The sequence below is a fragment of the Trachinotus anak genome, unplaced genomic scaffold, assembly GCF_046630095.1.
Source record: "Trachinotus anak isolate AG129_WGS33_773 ecotype Australia unplaced genomic scaffold, CSIRO_AGI_Tana_v1 ptg000031l, whole genome shotgun sequence".
In the NCBI taxonomy this organism is placed as follows: domain Eukaryota; kingdom Metazoa; phylum Chordata; class Actinopteri; order Carangiformes; family Carangidae; genus Trachinotus; species Trachinotus anak.
Genome location: NW_027273882.1, coordinates 737,229 through 758,417, shown reverse-complemented (window position 1 = coordinate 758,417; position 21,189 = coordinate 737,229). Strand labels below are relative to the sequence as shown.

General features: G+C 38.9%; 2 protein-coding genes across 2 annotated transcripts in view; both read right to left on the bottom strand.

The window, feature by feature from the left end:
• Positions 1–4,825: 4,825 nt before the first annotated feature.
• On the bottom strand, positions 4,826–14,303 carry opn8c (opsin 8, group member c). Its single transcript, XM_071468109.1, has 4 exons — positions 13,923–14,303; positions 10,774–11,067; positions 9,740–10,071; positions 4,826–8,072 (listed from the first exon to the last, which is right to left on the bottom strand). The coding sequence occupies exons 1-4, from the start codon at positions 14,023–14,025 to the stop codon at positions 7,563–7,565; spliced, it is 1,239 nt and encodes a 412-aa protein (XP_071324210.1). The 5' UTR covers positions 14,026–14,303; the 3' UTR covers positions 4,826–7,562.
• A 3,682-nt stretch (positions 14,304–17,985) lies between these two features.
• ppp2r5a (protein phosphatase 2, regulatory subunit B', alpha isoform) overlaps positions 17,986–21,189 on the bottom strand; it is a 41,406-nt gene continuing 38,202 nt past the window's right edge. Inside the window, exon 13 of the mRNA XM_071467478.1 lies at positions 17,986–20,234. Coding sequence (XP_071323579.1) covers positions 19,961–20,234 — 274 coding nt within the window. The 3' untranslated portion in view covers positions 17,986–19,960. The remainder of the gene's footprint in view (positions 20,235–21,189) is intronic.

Below are 21,189 nucleotides of genomic sequence, written 5' to 3'. Positions count from 1 at the left end.
ATGACGCCTCCTGTCCTGCACAACAACTTCTTCTAACTGGTGCTAATGAGGCTTTGAACAATGGAGGCCCGGCTGGCACACAAAAGAGGAGAGGGGTTGTTTTTTTTTTTGTTTTTTTTGTGCCTGACCTGGACCTGCAGTGCCACTCTGATCCGAGCCAGCCCCTCCTCTCAAAACCCTCACCATCCACCCCTCACACCGGGCCTGTCCTGTTACGCTCCAGTTGGGTTGCTTCCTCCCATAATGAGATCGCCGTGCGTCCCATCAGGGGCTGCCGCCTCGTCCCCATTTCCAGGCTAACGAGGCTGAGATGCCGTGACAGTGCCAATGCATACGAAAAACAGGGTCTCACAGATCGGCCCCATCCCCCTCATAGATACATGAATAGGTGCACACACACAAACATACCGGGATGTACCTTTGGAGTTGAGCTTGTAAGACTACGTAGAGTTGAGCCAAGGCTGGTTTGTGTTGCAGGCATAAACTTCAAGTGTTTGACTGACAACAACAAACAGGAGTGATTTCATTAATAAAATGAGTTTTTCTGGAGTGAAATGTTAAAAATATATTTCTCTCTGCTTAATTCAGCAGTGGTGGTGACCTTTAAAGAGAGGAATTTAATTAAAAATCCATCTTTCAATTGTCATTACAGAAGGGGTGTCAGTGTTTAACACTTGAGAGTCTCTCTGTGCCTCTTGAACATTGGTGGTTATGAAACGTGTCCTTAAAGCTGAAATCAAGTCATTGGTGAAACATAGTATCATTGGACAGAGGCAGAGAGCCGCCATTAGTCTAAAAGAGTAAATTGGCACATTGAAATAATTCAAATCTTTAACCCAGAGTGGCCAGTCACAATCAGGACATGAATGTGTGGGAATTATATTAATTAGACACATAAATCGATGGATTTACATTCCTAGTAGTCAAATTCAGGACGGGGATCAGGACACCACAAAAGGGTCACAAGATAAATCGAAGTGAAGACAAGTAATAACGAAAGAGAAAGGTAGAAATCATAATTCTCCTACACAAAATTGTTTGTTTTTTCTTATCTTTGTTGTTTTTCTTATGAATTTTACTCTAAAAATATTTTTTAAGAATACAAAGGAAAACACATTCCTCGAGGATCTGAGCTCCTTCTTCACACATTTTATATCTCATTAACCTGGTGATTCAGTTCAGAGGACAGATTTCACATATAATCGCCAGGGCCAGAGTGTGAATTATATTATGGCAGTTGGGGGTGGGCAACTTTTTCTCCAGGGTGAAGGGCCACCCTGCACAGTGCAGATGCACGCCTTAGTGAACTGAAGTGTTACAATCCTTATAGTATCTTGCTTGTTAAAGCTCTGGAATATATGTAGTGCAGTAAAAAGCACAATATTTTTCTCTGAAATATAGTACAGTGGAAGTATAAAGTAGCATAAAATGGAAATACTCAAGCAAAGTGCAAGTACCTCAGAATTGTACAGTACTTTGAGTAAATTAAACGCCACTGTTGCTAATACAATTACTCAGCCTTCAGCACACATGGATTTTAATTTTGTTCAATATTGTGCCATTACCTAACTGGGTAAGGTTGCATTAATTTCCGGAGGTTGGTAAACAAACCAATACAAAGGTATCTCACGCAGTGTGTCAACAGTTCATTATAGAGCCACACAGTATGAATGAATGAATGGATGATGACACATGATGAAACCTGTACTCGCCCATTAGAGGTTCATCCACCGGGCAAAGTCATTACAACACTGCTCAAGTCCAAATTCAAATTGTAGCCAATCCAGCTAACGTTAGCCTGTTACCGTTAGCTGCACGTTAACATAGCTAGCATTCGATGAACTTGAGGCTTAACTTAATCGTGCATTACCTGAAGAACACCAGCTTCCTGGTGACAGGTTGAGAAGAGCATGCTCATTGGTCAAATTAGGATTTTCCAACAGGCCTTACTTTGTAATTTTTGGAAAGAAAGTAACCAAATTAAATAAGTGGTCAGTAGAAATTATATTTATTTTTCATAAAAACAAGCAGTTAAACAACAAGGCCAAATAAATGATGAAATTCAGTGTGATTTTAAGTGTGCAGTGCCATACTTTTTTGAGAATTAGCAATGCCATGACTTCTTACTGCCACTATAACCTTTCAATGAACCAGAAAATTCAATATGTATTCTCTTAAACGGAGGCGAAAGGTCGGGTAATGTGAGTCTAACTTGAAATGTTTCAGTCGTGGTTTTGAAACGCCTACAGAAGAGTGGGCACTGACATGGACACAATTTCAAATGGTGAATGCACAATACAGTTTTTAGCTACTAAAGACACTGAATATATGAGCAGTGGTGTGTTGTGGATAAGATGAAACTTGACAGCAGTAGAGACAGAGTAGAGCACGCTTCCCCATTAAGGGCAATAATAAAAACTGAAAATGGAAAATAAACTATATTTTAGCAGTAAGGCTATCAAGGCCAAAATTAAATGTAAAAAATAAAAGGAAATAAAATAAAGGTTAAAAAATAGGCCCACAGTTTACACATCCATTTGAAGGCAGGCTCTTCTGAAAATATGGCCCTTCTGTTATTGCCCAGTTGATGACAGTGATTTCTGGTGCATCACAGCTGGAACTGTTGCAAAGCAATGTGTTGATTAAAATGAATAAACTTGTCTCCCTTGCCAGCCTCAGAAGTTGCAACAGACTGATGAGACCCAGCTGTTTCCTATTTCTTTACATTCTGATGTTTTGGTCATATTAATCTAAAATTAAGATTAAAAGTTGCTACTTCTTTTTTATTTGGCTGAGGCACAAATGTCAGAGGGCAAAAACATTATGAAGAAACTGCTGAATGTGTATACATACAACAGTTTCTTCATAATGTTTTTGCCCAGAGGATGTGTGTTAACATTATCATTCATTAACATTATCATTCATTTAGCTCTGTTTTGGTCCCCACCTCTGTGTTTTAAAACCTAAAATGTATGTATCTTTATGGTCGCCCAATCAATCATCAGAAAAACTAAAAACTGTCTAATTGCAGTCTTAACACTTAACAGTCCTGCAATAAATACCTTCATGCTGGTTATAATGTTCACTTTGTATTGAAACTGTTTCAGAGATGCGTTAATTCAACTTGAAGGTTGCAGCTTGGAGGCAGCAGTTTGTGGTGCTATTGAACTGTATTGTGTTAAACTGATGTTTCTATTATTTTGTCCATCCCATTTACATCAATGGGGGTAGGCTAAATAACAGAAACACCTCTCTGTCTCTCTGTGTATAAGGCAATACAGCCTGTCGCACAAGGTATCCACTTCCTTCTATAATGTCAATCATGTCACTGTCATTCAGTGAAATAAGGAACATTTCCTTCATTCCTTCATACATTTCTGTAATTCCAAATTTTATTGAACTTTAATGAACAGGAGAAGGAGAAAGGGCATATCTCCGAATGTGTGCGAGCACACAATTTAACCCCCCCCTGGATTTCAGATCATTTTACAGATTGTCTTTTTCATATTTAAAGTGATAGTTTAGGTTATCCGGTGCTAGTTGGACTAAAACATGCAAACTCCAGTAACAACTTGTCAGCAGGGGAACATTCAAACAAACAAACAAACAAACAGCACTTTTGCCCTTTTGTTATCAGTGTTTTGAGTTGGCCTTGGTCCTGGAGGACTCCATTTAGTCCTGTTTAGAAAAGTTAATGGTTTCTATCTAGTCGTCAAAAGCTCAGCATGAAGCCAATTCAGAGTAGGTCGCTGTTTTCAGAAGTGGTTCGGTCTTGGCTGTCTCTTGCAGTGGAAGTTATTGGCTACACTTATTCTACGGATGTATTCAATTATTGTAACTCCGATAAGTGACGTCATTTCATGTATGTTTTCTTCAATAGGTCTTCTTTTTAGGTAGGTTTCCATTTTCTAGAGGTGTCAGCGTGTGTATATTGATTTGCAGTCGAAGTAATTAAGCTGCCACAGACTCATATGCCTCTTTGTAAAGAGATGCAGCTTTTTCCTTTTTGTTAACATTCTTTCTGATGGAGCCCTGTGGCGAGTTCATACAGGGAAATACAATTAAGTCTTTGGGCGATGGGGGAAACACTGCGTTGCTTTGCAGCTTTGCTCATCAATGCACCCTATTGTCAAGAGGTTACATAATCAGTGGCACATACGCAAAGTCTGGATAAACATCTCACTGCACAAGACCTTTCACCGGAGCAGCCTGACACAGTGTCCATAACCAAGACTTTGATTTGGCGCTTCAGTCTCATGAAATTGAATTCATGGATGATTCGTGGATGGATACTCTGGAGTTCTGCAAACGCTAGACAAAGCCCCTGGGAGAAGCCCCCAGATGAACACACCTACAAATGAATCATGTCTGGTAGACGGCATTTCCCTCTGTGCAGTTTAAAAATTAGCTGCTGATGGTGATCACATTTCATTAACCATACTTTATTCGGCAGGATCTGATTTCTAGGCCTCTTTGGGGCAGCAGAACAAATACAACACAAAAATATCACCGCCTTAGCAGATAAGGAGTAACACAGGCATTTATCTGGAGATGTGTTTCAATCCACCTGGTCAGTGTAAGTTCAGTGTTCACTCTCTTTTAGTTCTGTTTTTGGTCTCTATCAACTCCTGAGGGAAATATCTGGCTCTTCAGCTGCGAAATAGCAGAGACTAGCAGGTAGTCTCCAACTGTCTGTCTCTTGTCTTGTGCTGGGCAGGTAGTGTACAGCTGAAAAAATAATCACTGTAAAAGTCTTGATTATAGCAGCTTAAATCATTAAGAGTACTGGGGGGTTAGCTACTAGCTAGCTGATAGAATACAAGAAGCCGTTTAAACTGTGACTCCATCAGAAAAAATTAATTGCTCTGCCATTAACATGCATGAAGCAGTTAAATCACTCAGACTGAGGGTTGAGAAATGAGATGAAGCAGATTCTGCTCTGTGAGGGAATTTTATTTCCTTCCATTTATGCAGCTGTTGAATCACCAGAGAATTAGACCATGGACTGAATAGAAATATAAGAACATTTGAGTGTTTTGAGCCATGAAATATTAACACTCACAAAAGAGTGATATGCAAGAGTTCTTAGTTTCGAACAGGTAAAATGGATTTGATATTATACTGCAGTATCATTGTTTTGATCAGTTTTCCATGTATATCTTTTTTGCGGATGTTCAATTCCTAAATATATAGAAAGACATTTTTAATATCTCACAAAAGATATCTGACTGTTAGAAAAATCAAGCTTTAAGGCAGAAAACAACGACAAGAATGAATTCACAGCTCAGTCAATTTCTGTCCTAAAAACAGAGTCAGCGTATGTATAGTGGTCAAAATTCATGAAGAAGAAAAATATCAGTGGTATGATGAAACATTCAAATATTATAAAAATGTGGATTAATACATTCAGAATAAATTAAAACTTCAGACAGATTATATATCTACGTTGGCTAATTCAGCATACTGCGGGGACTCAACAACAGAAAAACCACAAACTATTACAAATACAATACAAATGTGGAGCTCAGAAAGTTCACACATATTGAACCGGTGTAATTGCAGTGGAGTTAAGGGCAACATAACCTTCAGCTGGATTTGTTTTAAGAGCAGATTACAGAGAAAACAGCAGATGTCCCTGTTTCTTTGTGTTCAGCAGTTGAGGCAGAGTGAGAGTGTAAACACGACGACAACAACAGGCTGAAATCATGATAACATCAGAGAGTTGCTAATGTTCACACCATCTGTTTGATCAGAGTTGTGAGGGTTAACATAATGTGTATTGACTTATTATAAAATCATATCCATTAAACTTAGGTTTAGTTACACTGAACAACAGTCTTTGGCTGATGTGAGAAATCAGGCATTTCTCCATTATTAAGAACCAATATCAGAAATATCAAAGCTTTATCCTAAAGACAGAGTTTCCTTGTTGTAATTATGGCTTGTGGATGTTGCTGTTAGGGCCAACAGGGTTCTCTTTTCATAATCAGTAAATCTCCTGATTATTTTCTCAATTGATTATCTTGTCTGTAAAATGTCAGAAAATGGGGAAAACAATACAGTTCAAACCAGCACAATCCAGCAAGCTGAGTACCAGAACCCTGTGACTGCATTACGTCACCCAACTGCAATGCAACCATTATTAACACCTGCATTTGAGGAACAAAACCATCCACTGACAGAGAGGTTGACTTTCTGTGGCTCCTCCAATTTACAGTGCCAGTAGACAGAAGAGGTCTGCTAATACAAACACATAACACAGATCCTATTTGCACATAATATGTAACTAGTGATTTATAGTCAGCCCTGTGTTTTCATGTCCGTCCTGTACAAAAGGACGCACAGTTATATATCTTTGCACAAATGACACTGAAAATAACACAAACAGAATATGATAGCTGTTTCAGTTTCGTGATCTACGCGCTTTACTGTGCCGCAATTAATGTAGAGTATTTACGATCTAAGGATTTAACAGGATGCAGGCTGTCAAGCTGTCTCACTAGGAGCTGGAGTTAGCTGCTAAATCACCCACAGATGCATCCAATCTACATTAAAACTCTTATTTATAAGCTCAGTAATTTGCAAAACTGGCAACGATTTCTGAGTCTTCAATGACAATTACAGGACCAGCCTGTTTGGTCCATTGGTGTCCATAATTTAACCTTTAGATCACAGATCTCTCTCCCTTGTGTAAACTGTACATTCGATTAGTGGTGTTTAGATATGTAAAGAGCAATACGCTTGAATCTTACGACATTATGTTTTGTGATACTGTATCGATTGTTAAAAACACTGTATTGATTTGTAATTAATTTACATGCTAAGATTTAATTTACCCAATTGCTGTCCCCACAATTCAGTCTCATGATTTTTTTTTTACTTTTTAATAGCAATTTTAGCCAAAAGGTGACACATTTGCACTCCTGTATATAGCAGTGTTGTAATCTATCTTCAGTCATTTGACTCTTCCAGTCCAACATAACAATGCAAACTGAGACAGGAAGTAGCATAAGGGCACAATATTCATAATTCTACCACCTGAATCAAGAAGAGCTGAAGTACAGAGCTGAAGTGTGGGTTCATTTTGGCTTCCACAGTAAAGAAGGCACTAGGAGATCGACAAGAGCCCTGTGGTTTGCAAAATGTGCCACGCCAAAATCAAATACTTGGGGAACACAACAAATCTGAGAACGCACTTAGCAAGACACCGTTCTGATGCACCGCTAACGGGACAGCAAACAGCTAACTTTAAACGAGTGGATCCCTCTCAACACAGTCTAACACTGTCTTTTTACATTGTTTTATTTACATGATTGTTTTCCTAAGGAAACCTACAAGCTGATATAGGAAAATGTAAAAAAAAAAAAGAGTAAACTTTATCACCCAGAGACAGACAGGAAATCCAAGGAGAGAGTAGAGAGTTTTCCTAAAATTATCTAGCAATATATCGCCTTGCTTACAGTATTGCAACATATCACAATATATTGAATCGTAACCCCTGCATCACAATACATACTGCATCACCTGATTCTTGCAATACACATCCCTATAATAGACACAGTTCATATAGAAACAGGTAAGGAGTCTTTGGCGGGGTTATCGTGTATGATGGTGGGACTGTTCTTCGATGTGGACCCCCAGCAGGCGTACACAGGCCTGCCGTGGACACAGTTGCCACTAGTGTGTGTTACTTTGCCTTTGGTCTTGCTCTTGCTGTGAGTTCTGTCCTGAGACAAACCAAAGTTCTTCTTTTGAATACAGCCTCTCTCCTGGAGCTGAATGTGGATGGGGTACGGGGCTTGATGGCCTGCAGAAATGTGGACCCCCACTCGGTTTCCCCCCAGCTTTGGGCAGAATGAGAGGAACAGGGAGCGCAGCTCCCGCTGGAAAGTCTTGTTAAAGTAGAAGTAGATGAACGGGTTGTAGATGTGGGAGCTTTTGGCAAAGAGGGCGGGGAAAACAAAGCCCTCAGGAGCCATGTACCGGTGCTCCTTGTGGAAAATGAAGAGGAAGGACACAACAGCATACGGGGCCCAGGCAATCACAAAACCCAGGCTGATGCAGGAAAACATCTGTAAGAGGAAGTAAAAGATAACAGACAGTTAACTTGCTACACTGGAAACACTGAAAAAGAGACACTTAATGAATCATTCTTAATCATTCTTACTACTAACAGAGGAGCGTAGTCAGATGACGCATGTCTCCTTGGAGACAGAAACAAAAGCAATGGTCATGTGGCCAATGTTTCCCTGACAAATAGGCCTGATCTCTTACAGTCATGTGAATGAACGTTTTCTCCAGAAAAATGACGGCATTTCTCATGGGTTCAAATTAACTTAAAATGCCATGTTTATTTTCAGTGGCAAAGCAGGAAGTATTGTGATGTTGTATAGCTCTGAAAAACAAATGGAAAACATGCATGACTTTGTCACCACAGCCAGGGGTTAATATAGTTTCTCCTATCAGTGTCAACTTTGGTTTCTTTTGTACAAAATTACAATCTTTTACATTCTTTTTCTGTTAAAAAAAAAAAAAAATTCCTAATCTTGATTAGCAAGACAGAAAAGGATAAAAACAAGGTACCATTTTTTGATAAGGCTCCATTTATAGAGGGTTTTTAATCTGTAATCAATGTTAATAAATCATTAAAAAATGTTCAATAGATCAGTTATAATCCATTGATAAGAATTATTTTTGGGTTGCCAGACTGGGGTAGAGATTTTAGAGACTTTAGTATTAGTATTTCTTATGTGTTTTGAATTGTCTTGCGTTAATATGCAAAATCATGTCTCAATCAGATTAGCAAGCTGCATGTGATCCACGTGAGCTTTGTTTGCAGGCCCTCATTGTCGTGTGAATGAAAGCAACCAAATACAAACATGCAGAGTACCTTCACCTAACAACGCAGACAAAAGAAAGCAAATTGCAGACGTGATTGCACCCTTGATGAGACACCAAACATAATGAATGGAGATACAAATGGAGACATATATATGAGTGAGAAGGGAAAACCTGCAACAGTAAGTGGAAACACTAAACATATGGAGATGCTTGATGGTTGATAGAGCATGAAAATAATGAGAATGTCTCCACAGTAACCAGATCTCAAGACAGTTGAACATCTGTGACAGATTTTGGAGTGTCATATTAGACAGCACTTGTAAGACTTTTGATTTTTGGTGTGTCCTAAAGGCTTTAAAACCTGGATTAGAAATGCACTGAGTCCAGAGCAGTTTTAAGTATATGGGGGAAAATCTAAATCAAGTCTTGTAAAAGCAAAACCTACAGCCGAGTCTTGAGTCATTTAGTCCAGAAGTCTTTTCTTACCAGGTCAAATTTCAGACTTGATTGTTTTTGCTTGAGTTCTCAAATGAAGTCAAGTCTAAGGGATTTGTATCTTACAAAGTCATGTTTTAGTGTAGTCAATTTCAAGTCAAGTCCTCAATTTTGTGACTTTAGAGTGCGTACAGTCTTAAATCCTCTAGCATCCAGGCACCTACTGTGACAGTCTACCAGGTCAAAACTGTATAGGCTATGTTGAAGCTTTCAAGCCTCAAATCAAGTCAAGAAAATAAATGAATTAAGTTTCAGTGTAGTCAGGTCCACGTTGATTCTCAAGTCCTTATTTTTGTGGCATAGATCTGACTTGAGTCTCATTTCTCAGGTTTTCAGGTTCAACTGACACGCAGTATCATACACTGTATACACATAACTGACCGTCCTCCCACCACTCACTCACCACGGACAGCCGTTTCTCAGCGTGCCGCAGGTTGTTGCGGATGCCTCTTGCAGACAGCGAGTAGGAGAAGCGGCTGACCTTGTAGAGGATCCGACACTGGGACACCACGATGAGGAGGACAGGAATCAATGTGAAGCAGGCAAAGGAACAAATCACGTAGAAAGCGTCCTTTGCTGAGGTGTGATAACCCCTCCAGGCGATGGTGCAGGACAACCCATAAGGTTCAGGGACGTACTCGCCCCAGCCAAACAAAGGGAAGCTGGACCACACGGCGGCGACCAGCCAGATGCCGCAGCACGCTATTCGGATGTTGGCTCCTTCCAGCCACACAGCTGTAAAGAAGAGCAAAACTTGTTGATGATCTGACAGCGTTAGCACTGTTACTCATACAATCCATGTTTCAGCTCCTTTAATGCTAAAAGGAATAGTTCAACACTGTAGAAAATACATTTTCTACACTTTTTGCTAAGAGTAAGATGAAAAATTGTCTTTCTGTAAAGGAAGGAAAAGAAGCTACGGCCAGGAGCCAGTTAGCTTAGCTTAACATAAGGACTGGAAACAGCCCAGCTCTGTCTGAAGAGCCACCTAAAGCTCATTGATTGACATGTTATATCTTTGTGTGTTTAATTTGCATGGAAGTCTTGTTGTTGTTGTGAGCTCCTGTGAAACCACAAATTGTAATTTTTATATTTTGATTTTTGTGCAGATTAAAAAAGAGGGAAAAAAAAAGGATTGCTATCTTGTTATCTTGGTACGGCGTCAGGCTAGCTGTTTCCCCCGTGTTAACAATCTTTATGCTAAGATCACTGGCCGCTCACTATAGCTTCATATTTACAGACATGTAAATGTCTACAGACATAAGAGTGGTATATTCTCATCTAACTCTTGGCAAGAAAGTGAATAAGCATAATTTTCTTAACTATTCCTTTAAGAAGCTTGCATTAATCCATATTACTGCTTCTATCATTGTCTCTCCTTTGTCAACATCTCCTCCACTACCGTCAAAGTCCTCAAATGTCAACACCTTCCCTCACCATAAACCAGGCTGTAGCAGGTCTTCAGGTAGCGGATGATGCTAATGGCGGTGATGGTGAACATGCCGCACAGTCCGAAGATGTAGCAGCCAAGGCCATAGTAAACGCATGTGATGTTTTCCCCCAGCCAGGCGTGGTGGAAGGAAGACAGGATGGAGAGTGGGTAGAAACAGATGCAGCAGAGGAAGTCCACAACGGCCAGGTTGACACACAGCAGCTCCGAGCCCACCATCTTCTTCCTCCTGCGGTAACAGATCACCAGAACCAGCCCATTGCCCAGAAGTGAGAGCAGAACTACAGAGAGGGAGAGAGGACCAGGGGGAAACAGTCATTCTTTGTTGGTTGGTCACAATCACAGACACCTTTCACATTGCATGAATTCATTTCAAGCATTTTCTTTTTAAAATAGTAATTTAATTAACTTCAGTCAACTCAGAGATTGCAAAAAGTCAATTTTTTTAACCAGAACAGTAAAGTCTCATGAGTGTAGACACACCAGGTATACTAACCCTTTTCCACACACACACACACACACACACACACACACACACACATACTTGTACTTCTATCTTTGTGAGGACACTCACACACACACACATACTTGTACTTCTATCTTTGTGAGGACACTCATTGACATAATGCATTCCCTAGCCCCTTACTCTAACCTTAACCATCACAACTGAGTGCCTAACCCTTACCCAAACCTTAACCTAAACCTTATTCTAACCATAACTCTAAAACCAAGTCTTAATCCTCAAAATGTGATTTTAAGGTGTCTCAAAAAGTGAGGACCGGTCAAAATGTCCTCACTTTCCCAAAATGTCCTCACTCTGTTAGTAAAATACTTTTTTTGGTCCTTACTATGTAGCAAGTACAAGTACACACACACACACACACACACACACACACACACACACCTAACCATCACAACCAGATGCCTAACCTTTACCCTAAAACCAAGTCTTAACCCTCAAACAGCCATTTTAACTTGTGGGGTCCAGCATTTTGGTCCCCACAAAACTGTCGGACCCCACAAGTATAGTGGGTTTCTGATTTTTGGACCCCACAAATATAGTATATATATATATATATATATATATATATATATATATATATATATTCTCACAATGGAAGACATGAACACACACACACACACACATACACAGAGAAAGAGAGAGAGAGAGAGAGAGAGAGAGAGAGAGAGAGAGAGAGAGAGAGAGAGAGTCCTGAGTTAATTTGTATTAAAAACATTCCTGCATGGAAGAAACATCTTCCATGTCTTACAAAGACTATGAGGCAGAATCTCCTGCTGAGAGGTTCATTTTTTCAATTAATCAACACATTCCAATGAAGGTTCCCGTGGTGATGATGTCCTTGCAACACTATGTAACTTGACTGCAAGGTGCAATTATGATTAATATCACTTACTCAGAATAACTCCTATTTCAGTTTCAGGTAGTCTGACTGAAATGTTGGAAACACTGCTGCACAGATGACTGTACAATTTCATTTCACTGTATAAGTGTCTGTAATCAATAAAAACAGTGGATCACAGGACTTTATTTAATGTTAAAGGTGTCGCTCTTAGAGATGAACCTACAATGAGTTATCACCCAACTGCAGCTCCCCTCAGCTTTATGGAGCATTTTTGCCTCTTTAAGCTTATTGTTTTGGTTTACTGACCTGTAACTGTACTGTTTCGGTTGAGACTTCAAAATCTGGCTTGTACTGCAGGCCAGGCACCAACATTGCAGTGTTAAATTTGACTTCATCCTTCCTCTCCTGTACTGCCTTTACCTCATTCTGTGTTTCAATCATAGAGTCACAAACAGATTCAGCCCCCTTTGGTGGAGGTGCAGGGTCAGGAAACAGGAAGGATCGAGGCCAAATCTCAGACACATCTCTTCATAGAATTCATAAATCAGCCAAACATTATAAATTAAACAACACAAAAATTTTCTTATTTGAAAACAAACAAACAAACAAAAAAAAACCCCAACCTCATCCTTTATTTTTTGTCATAATTACTACAGCTGGTAGAGGGCTTTGTCTATTGACTGCAAACATACGTTTTGGGGATATCTGCTGAAACAACTGATGCTCTTGTTTCTGCTCACATTACTATTCACAGACTATTTTCAGATGTGGACTATTACACATTTGGTGCTCTAGTGAGTATTTACAGCAGCAGGATGGTGTATGAGGGACTGACTCAAAATAAACTACAGTGCCCATGTTCATGATGATGAACACATCAATCAGTGCAACATTGAGGCTCACTGATGTGTTACCCATAAAACAGGTGGATGAGCACACACTTATTAACAAACATCCAGAATATCCTTTAAAGGAAATAAGGGAATACAAAAAGATGAATAAATATTATAAATATGGTCCGTCTTCTTTTTCTTTTGTAACGTGATCAAACTTTGATAAAAGATAAATGATGAAAAGAAAAAAGATGGAAAGGTTCCACGAAAATTTTAGCATTAATGCACAAAAATATAAAGTATGTTTATCTACTTAAGAAACAAAAAAAAAAAGGACTAACTGTCTTGTCAGAGACAACACAGCGTTCAAATATTAACTGTGTTCATATTTTACATATTAACACAGGTAAACATGCAAGTGCCATCACTGCACACACACTCACACAGACACACAGACACACACACACACACACACACGTCTAATTATTCCTACTGAGGCAGGCTAAATAAAGACCAACACCTGCATGTCAGTAAGCTACGCTCCAGAAATGATTTGTCTGCTGTTTTCTCATGAACGACTTTGTACTTAATTAAAAAAGAAATTACCTGCAATGTGTGTTTTTATGCACATCACAAGCCAAGTGCAAATTTAAAACCTTTGCATAATTTCTGTTATTAAAAAATACAAGTTTAATGTGACCTCAGTGGCTCAGTCATTGCAAACTCTAAACATTGTTCAAAGCCATGCAGCTTTACTTTAAACTCAGTGGAAATCCTAAAGTTTTCAAACATACTAAATATGACAGCCTGCATTTTAGGAAAATGTATAAAATATGAAGGACAGGAAATTTAGAATATGAATTGAAGTGGTGTCTTTGGTTTGGATAATCCACAATTTAAACCTACAAAGAAGCTGATACAGAATATAAATGCACATACCCACAGAGAGGATGGCCAGTCCCACACATATGTCAGCAGCAGGGGTCAGTTTGGAGGTGAACACAGAGATGGTCTGGTTGTCATCAGAGGAGTTCAGAGGCATTGGTTGTTGCTGTTCGTGATTTGTTGCGGGTAAAATCCAGACTTGTCTCACAAGGCGAGATGTGTGTCTGTGTGTGCTCCGGATCCCGTTGACTTTCTTTTATGCAGGCTGATGTGTCACCATGGTAACCTGAAGCAACAGCTGATCAGATCAACTCTCAGGAGGAAAGCTGCTACAGCAGGTATGGAGTCCCAGAGGCGACAAATGTCACTGCAGCCTGATGAATATGAGTAATTACTAACCTCCTGTTGATTATTTGAATTTGTACCTGACACAGAACCATGGTAAGTGTATGTAATCCACAGCAGGGCTTTCCCCACTGTGACAAGTCAAAATGTGTCTCATTTGTCTCCTGACGTTTTAAAAGCATTTTTAAATAAAGCTGCTCTTGGTTCATAAAAGCTCTTTAGTCATGTCCATTTTCACACAACCATATAATCTTTGTTAGGAGTTGTTTCTCTGTCATTCCCCCCTCATTGCCTGGAAGCCTAAAACAATATCACATTCAAAACATCTGTAGTGAAATTAATGAATATTATTATTATTATTATTATTATTATTCAAGTGTCATATACCTAAAGGCGACCAGCCGACATGGGTTTACAAGACACTACTTACATTTTCCACGAAGACAAGAGGAAGCAAAAAGAAAGCAAGCCGATGATCCTGTGTCAAACATATTATACGAGATATAAATATAACAAATGAAACATGCAACACTCTCCTATGTTGATGGCTGAAAGAAAGTGAAGCTCACCTCAAAGATGATGATGATGTAAAACGTATTTCATCTGAATCACACAGCCGACACTTGCTGCTCTGTTCAGGGACTGAACTTTATGAGCGTAATGACGTTCTAATAATAGAGAACCCAGCCAGGAATAGATTTTAATGGATAAATTGTGTTGTTTTTTTTGTTTTTTTTGATTGATTTGTGCATCATTTGTAACAGTCTAATAGTATCATATGATAGATTATATTACTTAAAGAACATGGAGACCATGTCTTCAGTGGTAGCTATAGAGTGTGATTTACCATAGAGGGGGAAGACCTATGTAGCACTTCTCTCTGTATTTATTCCCTCCATAAAATACATTGTAATTATACAATAAAGCTTTATTGGTCACATGTGGTGGAAACATGGTGGCCCCCACTGTGGCCGGGTTGGAGCTCAGAAACGTAGAGAAACACCCAACACAAGCCTGGCTGATGTGTTGTCACATGTTGCAAATCTCTGTACATGTACATTATATCCCACGAGAGACGACTGGAAGCTTTTAGCGCTTTTATCTATCGGGCTGCGCTAACCTCCCCCCAGTGAATAGAGCATGATTTTTTCATTTTCAACCAAACAAAATCCCTATAAACATGGAGCTTTGAGCACAGACATGTAAGAGGCCACACACCCCTCTTACCTAGGAGCAGGACACAGACTGAAAAAGATGTAAAATGGTTTGTGAGTCATTTTGTATCTATTTGGGGTTGTTTTGTCTCTTTTTGTTGACACTCTGTGTCTCTTTGTAGTCCTTTTGTCCCTCCTGTCTCTTAGTCTCTTTGTCGCTGTTTGTGTTTGTGATGATTTTGTGAAGGCCAGGGGCCCCCTGACCCTTTGGGCTCCTGGGCCTGTGCCCAGCGGGCCCGCTCAGGCCTCATAGTCAAGAACCTTATCAAATTGTAATGTTTCAAAGCAAAGGCGAAGAACTGAGGACATTTGATCACAATGTTAAACCCTTTATTTACTAAGACTACATGTCCTCCTGAGCAAATCATGAGTGGACACCTGTGATCCACTCCTCAGACACCAGAAGCTCTGATGAAGTGTTTTCATTAAATGAAGTGTAATTATTGTTGTTTCATTGTTTGTCTAATCAGTAGGATTATTTTGCTCTGTTTTACTAACAGCTCTTGTATAATCCGTCTTAAGAGCCCTGATTTCTGTTGTTTATGTGTGTGTCTTGTTTATATGTATATCGTGTGTTTTCCTGATGACATCATACATGATTACACAAGTTCCTCTGGGCAATCAAGTGGCTTGTCTGCTGCAGCCGCATTCAGCTCTTGTTGTTAGGGTCTCTCTATCCTGAATCTACTCTTCAAACGAAGCTCAGCCGGCCTGAGATCAGGCGACCGAGGAGATACCACCTCCTCACCCTGAAAAGCTGATGACGATCTGCATTCATCCTGTGGCTTCTGTCAGCAGTGGAACCATCAATAAACGTCAGCGAGCCAGTTTCGTGAGAGAGGCAGCACCATGTTTGACGGATGAGGTGGTGGCTTTGGGTCACGAGCTGCTCATTTTAGTCTCCTGTGTCTATGTCTTTATATGTTGGAGAAAGCAGTCGCTTGAAACACAAACTTTAATCTCAATGAGAATTTTTACCTTTTCAAATACAATGTGTGTGTGTGTGTGCGTAAAGCGGACCAAAACACTATAAATTTCATGTCCTGTGTTGCCACTTCTGACCAAAAGCTGGAACCTTTACGAAGCGATAATGAGCTAAACTGAATATAATCACATAAGATTTCCAGCTTCCTTTATAACAAACCTTTCACAGCTGCTATTAATGCAGGATTAGCCTGAAGAGAAGCAAACTGGTGATCAGTTATGCCTTTGTTATTAAATTCAACTATAGTTTATGTTAAAAATCCCACAAAGATTTGATGAAATAACATTTTCGTGGGGGATATTGCTGATGCGGATTTTACATGTACAATGCTAATAAAACAATACTTGCTTTTTTTCTCCAGAACCCATAATTCTGTCTGACTTCTTCCTGCCATCCACACACTCAATGGTACCGAGACCGAAGTTGTTCAGTCTTATAATCATCTGGGAATTTGGTTAGAAACCACTCTGACGTTTAAACCTCATCTAGACGAGCTGGCACAGAATCTGAAATCTGAAACTGTTACTTATATACTTACATATATCATAAACATTTTAATGCTTTTGATCATCAGATCTGAGTTTGACTAAGGAGAGATCATGCAGTTTAATACTGCGTGCTGTGTTTGTAATGTATCCAAACGTATCTTGACAGCTGCTGGTGACTTCTCATTTTACATTTAAGAACATCTACAGTAATAAGCTCCTAAAACACAACACACTGTTAAAGACGACACCAGTGCTTCCTAAACTTTTTGACTTGTGACACGTTTGACGTGTCATTTAGTTGTTAGCAGTTCAACCGAAGAAACGTTTCCCCTCCACACTTCTCAGATGGTTTCCTTTAAATAAATGTTGAGACCTAAAGAAGTTAATATATCCAATATTTCACAAATAACTAAAAATAGAAAAAGTCCCAAAAAAGAATCCAAATGTATTTACCTACTCGCTGGATCTCATGACACCTCAGACCAACCTTCTGAGTTGTCTTCTCAGTAACAAAATGCTGCTGATGCATCAATATTAAGTCACATATTGTCATATCTAATAATAGTTCAGTTTCAAATAAGTACTTTTACTTTGATGAATGCAGGACTTTTGCTTGTAATGGAGTATTTTGACACTGTTATATTGGTACTTATACTTAAATGATCTGCCTGCTTCTTCCAACATTGACTGTGCCACATAGAAATGGATTGAAGTTCAAAAGACATTAAAAGTCTGTTAAAAGTCTGATCTGCACTGGATGAAAGTAAACTTTTAATTTTCAACATTTTGTATGTGGTTGTTTTTTGTGCTTTGTGTCTTTTGCCACTTTTGTCTAGTTTCTCCTGCTGTACTCAAGTTTCTCTTGCAAGAAGCAATGAATGAGATAAATAAAAGTGTAAGTATTTAAAGAAATGCATTTGTTATATGAAGTAACCAACAGTTTGGCCAGGAGCTCTGAGCTGATGAAAAGCACAAGAAATAACTTTGCGCCACCTGTTGACCTGCTTGATGTACTGCAGGTGAGCACACACTGGTGGAGAAATAATAATAAATAAATAAATAAATAAAAACAGACTGATGCTGTGTTTTGAGTAGAAAGATAAAGTAGACTTTATTTGATGGTGAAATCTAAATAAGATCTGCGATTAGAAAACAGGTTCCCCACGCAGTGCGTTAACGTCACAGAGGCTGGAATGCTGTACTGACAGAAAGGCATCAGAAAAGACTGGACCTAAAATATGAACGTAAAAGTAAGAGAGCAGACACTCAGGTTCAGAGGGAACACCATTCAATTAAAAAAAAAAAAAAATCTCAGGTCATTGCTATGATCTGTGGCAGTCTGAATACGTTAATTAACACATTTCTCCATTCTCAACATCAGAAAACGGAGAGTAAAAGTGAATGTGAGGTTATAAAGTCTGGACAAGAGGAGAGTGAACAGGCATTGATGGTAAACAATCTGCCTCCTGTGTGTTGTTTCAAAAAAAAAAAACAACAAAACAAACAGGTAAGAGTAGTGGTAAGAGTGTCGTTTCTTTTCAACTTTGAGAGAGAAACATTTATGTTCCTATAAGCACTGACTGCACTTTGCCTAGACCACAGAAACATTATACTGTACATAAAATCTTAAATTGAGTGGCATTTCCCTTTAAGTAGCCTCCAAACTAACATATACACAAATATGCATTCATCAAATATACACTCAAGCACTTCCTGCACCATAATCCATCTGCAAAATTTAACATTCAAAAATATTTGCCTTGTCAATACTCTGGAAAAATATAGTACTGTAAGTCTCTTATGCATTTATTTATTTATTTTCTTACATTTACAGTTCAGGTTCGGGAAATATTTGCTTCCTTGCCGAGAGTCAGAGGAGATCCAATATCACTTTCAGGTCTGTAAGGTAAATATGAAGCTACAACTGGCTAGCATAAAGACTGGAAATGGGGCGGGGCAACTAGCCTGGCTCTGTCCAAATATAACAAAAATCAGCTCCTCCTCCTAACACTCATATATTATTTGTTTAATCTGTACAAAGACCAGAGTGTAAAAATGTAGCTAAGCTAAGCTAACCAGCTGCTGGCTGTAACTTCATATTTATAGACAACAGAGTGGTGTCAACCTCTTTATTTCACTCTCAGCAAGAAAGCAAACAAATGTATTTCTCACAATGTCTGACTACTCCTTTAATTCAAGTCAGGCTAAAAACCATTTCATTCTTTCAAATACTTTAGTGTAAATAATCTCATAAATGCAGGTGTTGTGTTACAACTATTAGCTTCATGTTTTCACCCAGACAAAAAGAATTTTTACCGACACCTTAAACACAAAAGTTATCTCACAAATATGACATTTAACCTAATGACTGTGAAGCAGTTTTAACTGCACAGTCTCAACCAGTCATTCACACAGAATATCTGGGATTATTTTTCTTTTCAATGTAACATTTTTTGGCCATGCACCTCTTGTTCATCTCTGACAAGAGATCTGTCTAGTGGCTTCTTCTGCTCCTGACGACAGCCCTTTTCTATACATTAAAGGACACTAAATGTCTAATTATGCATCTGGTCCCATCTGCCCCAAATACTCCCAAAGACTGCAGCTCCCTTCTTTCTTAAGATTTTGCACCCTAATGTTGGCAGCAACAAGGAAAAGCACATTAAAAAATAGACATCTTTAAATAGCTGTTCAGCTCGTCTAAGTGCAGCACAATCGGAAACATTGAATTCAAGTCACAATCATTTTCTCCCCTCCCTTGTATCATACAATGAATATAACAAATAAAATCATTTTCAGTTAACAAACTAAATGTGAAAGGATAAATCTTTGATCAGACACATAAACAATTCACTGCCGCCACACTGTAACATCCAAAAACAGTCTTAAGTTGAAATATATACTTTTTTTTTCTGCCAAAGAATTGCTGGCGTTCTAAGTCACTCTAAGTAGATGTAATATACTGCTGAGGTGTAATTTGTGTTTTTCCATCTCCGTTAATCCCCTGACGGTCCTGAACACGGTGTCAAACCGTTACGGAATAAAAAACAACGTCCGCTGTCATTTGGCACATGGGGTGCTCTCATTTGCTGCCACACTGACGTCAGGCTCTTTGTCGTCTGTGGTGACGGCAGCAGCAGAATCAATGCTCTTGTCCTGGTTGTCATTATTATTATTATTATTATTATTATTATTACTATTGTTGTTGTTGTTGTTGTTGTTCTGGACACTCAGGAGCCCGTGGCTGTTGTTCTGGACCAGAGCTGTGTTGCTGAGCTTCAACTCGTCCAGCTTCTTCCACAGCTCATCCCTCTCCTGCTCCTTCTTCTTCTCCCTGTGAGGACAACATTTGAACATTTACTTTTATTTGTTTGCATTAAAAAAAAAATTAATACAAATAAGACAGTGAACCATAATTAATTAACAGTGTCTTCTCTAAATATTGCAACTTCCAGTAACTGCAGACTAGAGGTCGTCACAACTGGATATCGGACCTGATCCAAAACAGACCGCTGGAAACTCGACCCACAGACCTGACGCATCACCAATTAAATGTGGTCAAAAAGAGCAGAAATATAACACCCGTGTCCAAATAACAAATGTAAAGTCACCAATTCCAAAAAAAGAGGAAAAAATATATTCTTTATTTATATAAATATATTCTTTATGTTTATTTAAATTATATAATATGCATATTTATTTTTATTGCCTTTTACTGATGAAACTGAATTAAAGTCATGCACATACCCTGTGTACAAATAAAGTTTTATTATCATTATTAGAAGTAAAAACATGACTGTCATGTTCTAGTTATTATTTCAACAAAACTCAACTTGGCTTTTTTTGTTGCAAATTCTCTTAAATAATGTTACAGTTTGATAAAAATGAAACCAGTTCACATGGATTCCACAGGACGACCAGAGAGAACGACAACGACCAAGTCTGAGAACAACTGCTTCACAGCTTTGCTCACAGGTGTGTTGGCTAGAACATATGAAACCACAACAGAACATTTGGTGGAACAAAAATAATCTGGGAATATTTGCACAATAAAGTAAAGTATGTGACCTGCTGTCCTCCACTGTGCCAACGCTTCTGTGATCTCTTCCTACATAAAGTGAATTGTGTGCTGAGCATCCATTCATATTGGCATCAATGTCTGTGATGCCATCGATGAGCAAACACATTACGCAACAAAAGGTAAAGAAGCTGTGACCTGGCTTCAGCTGCAGAAACGATAAAAGCCTCATCGACTGCTCAGTTATTAAATATCTTGTTATTATATAAGA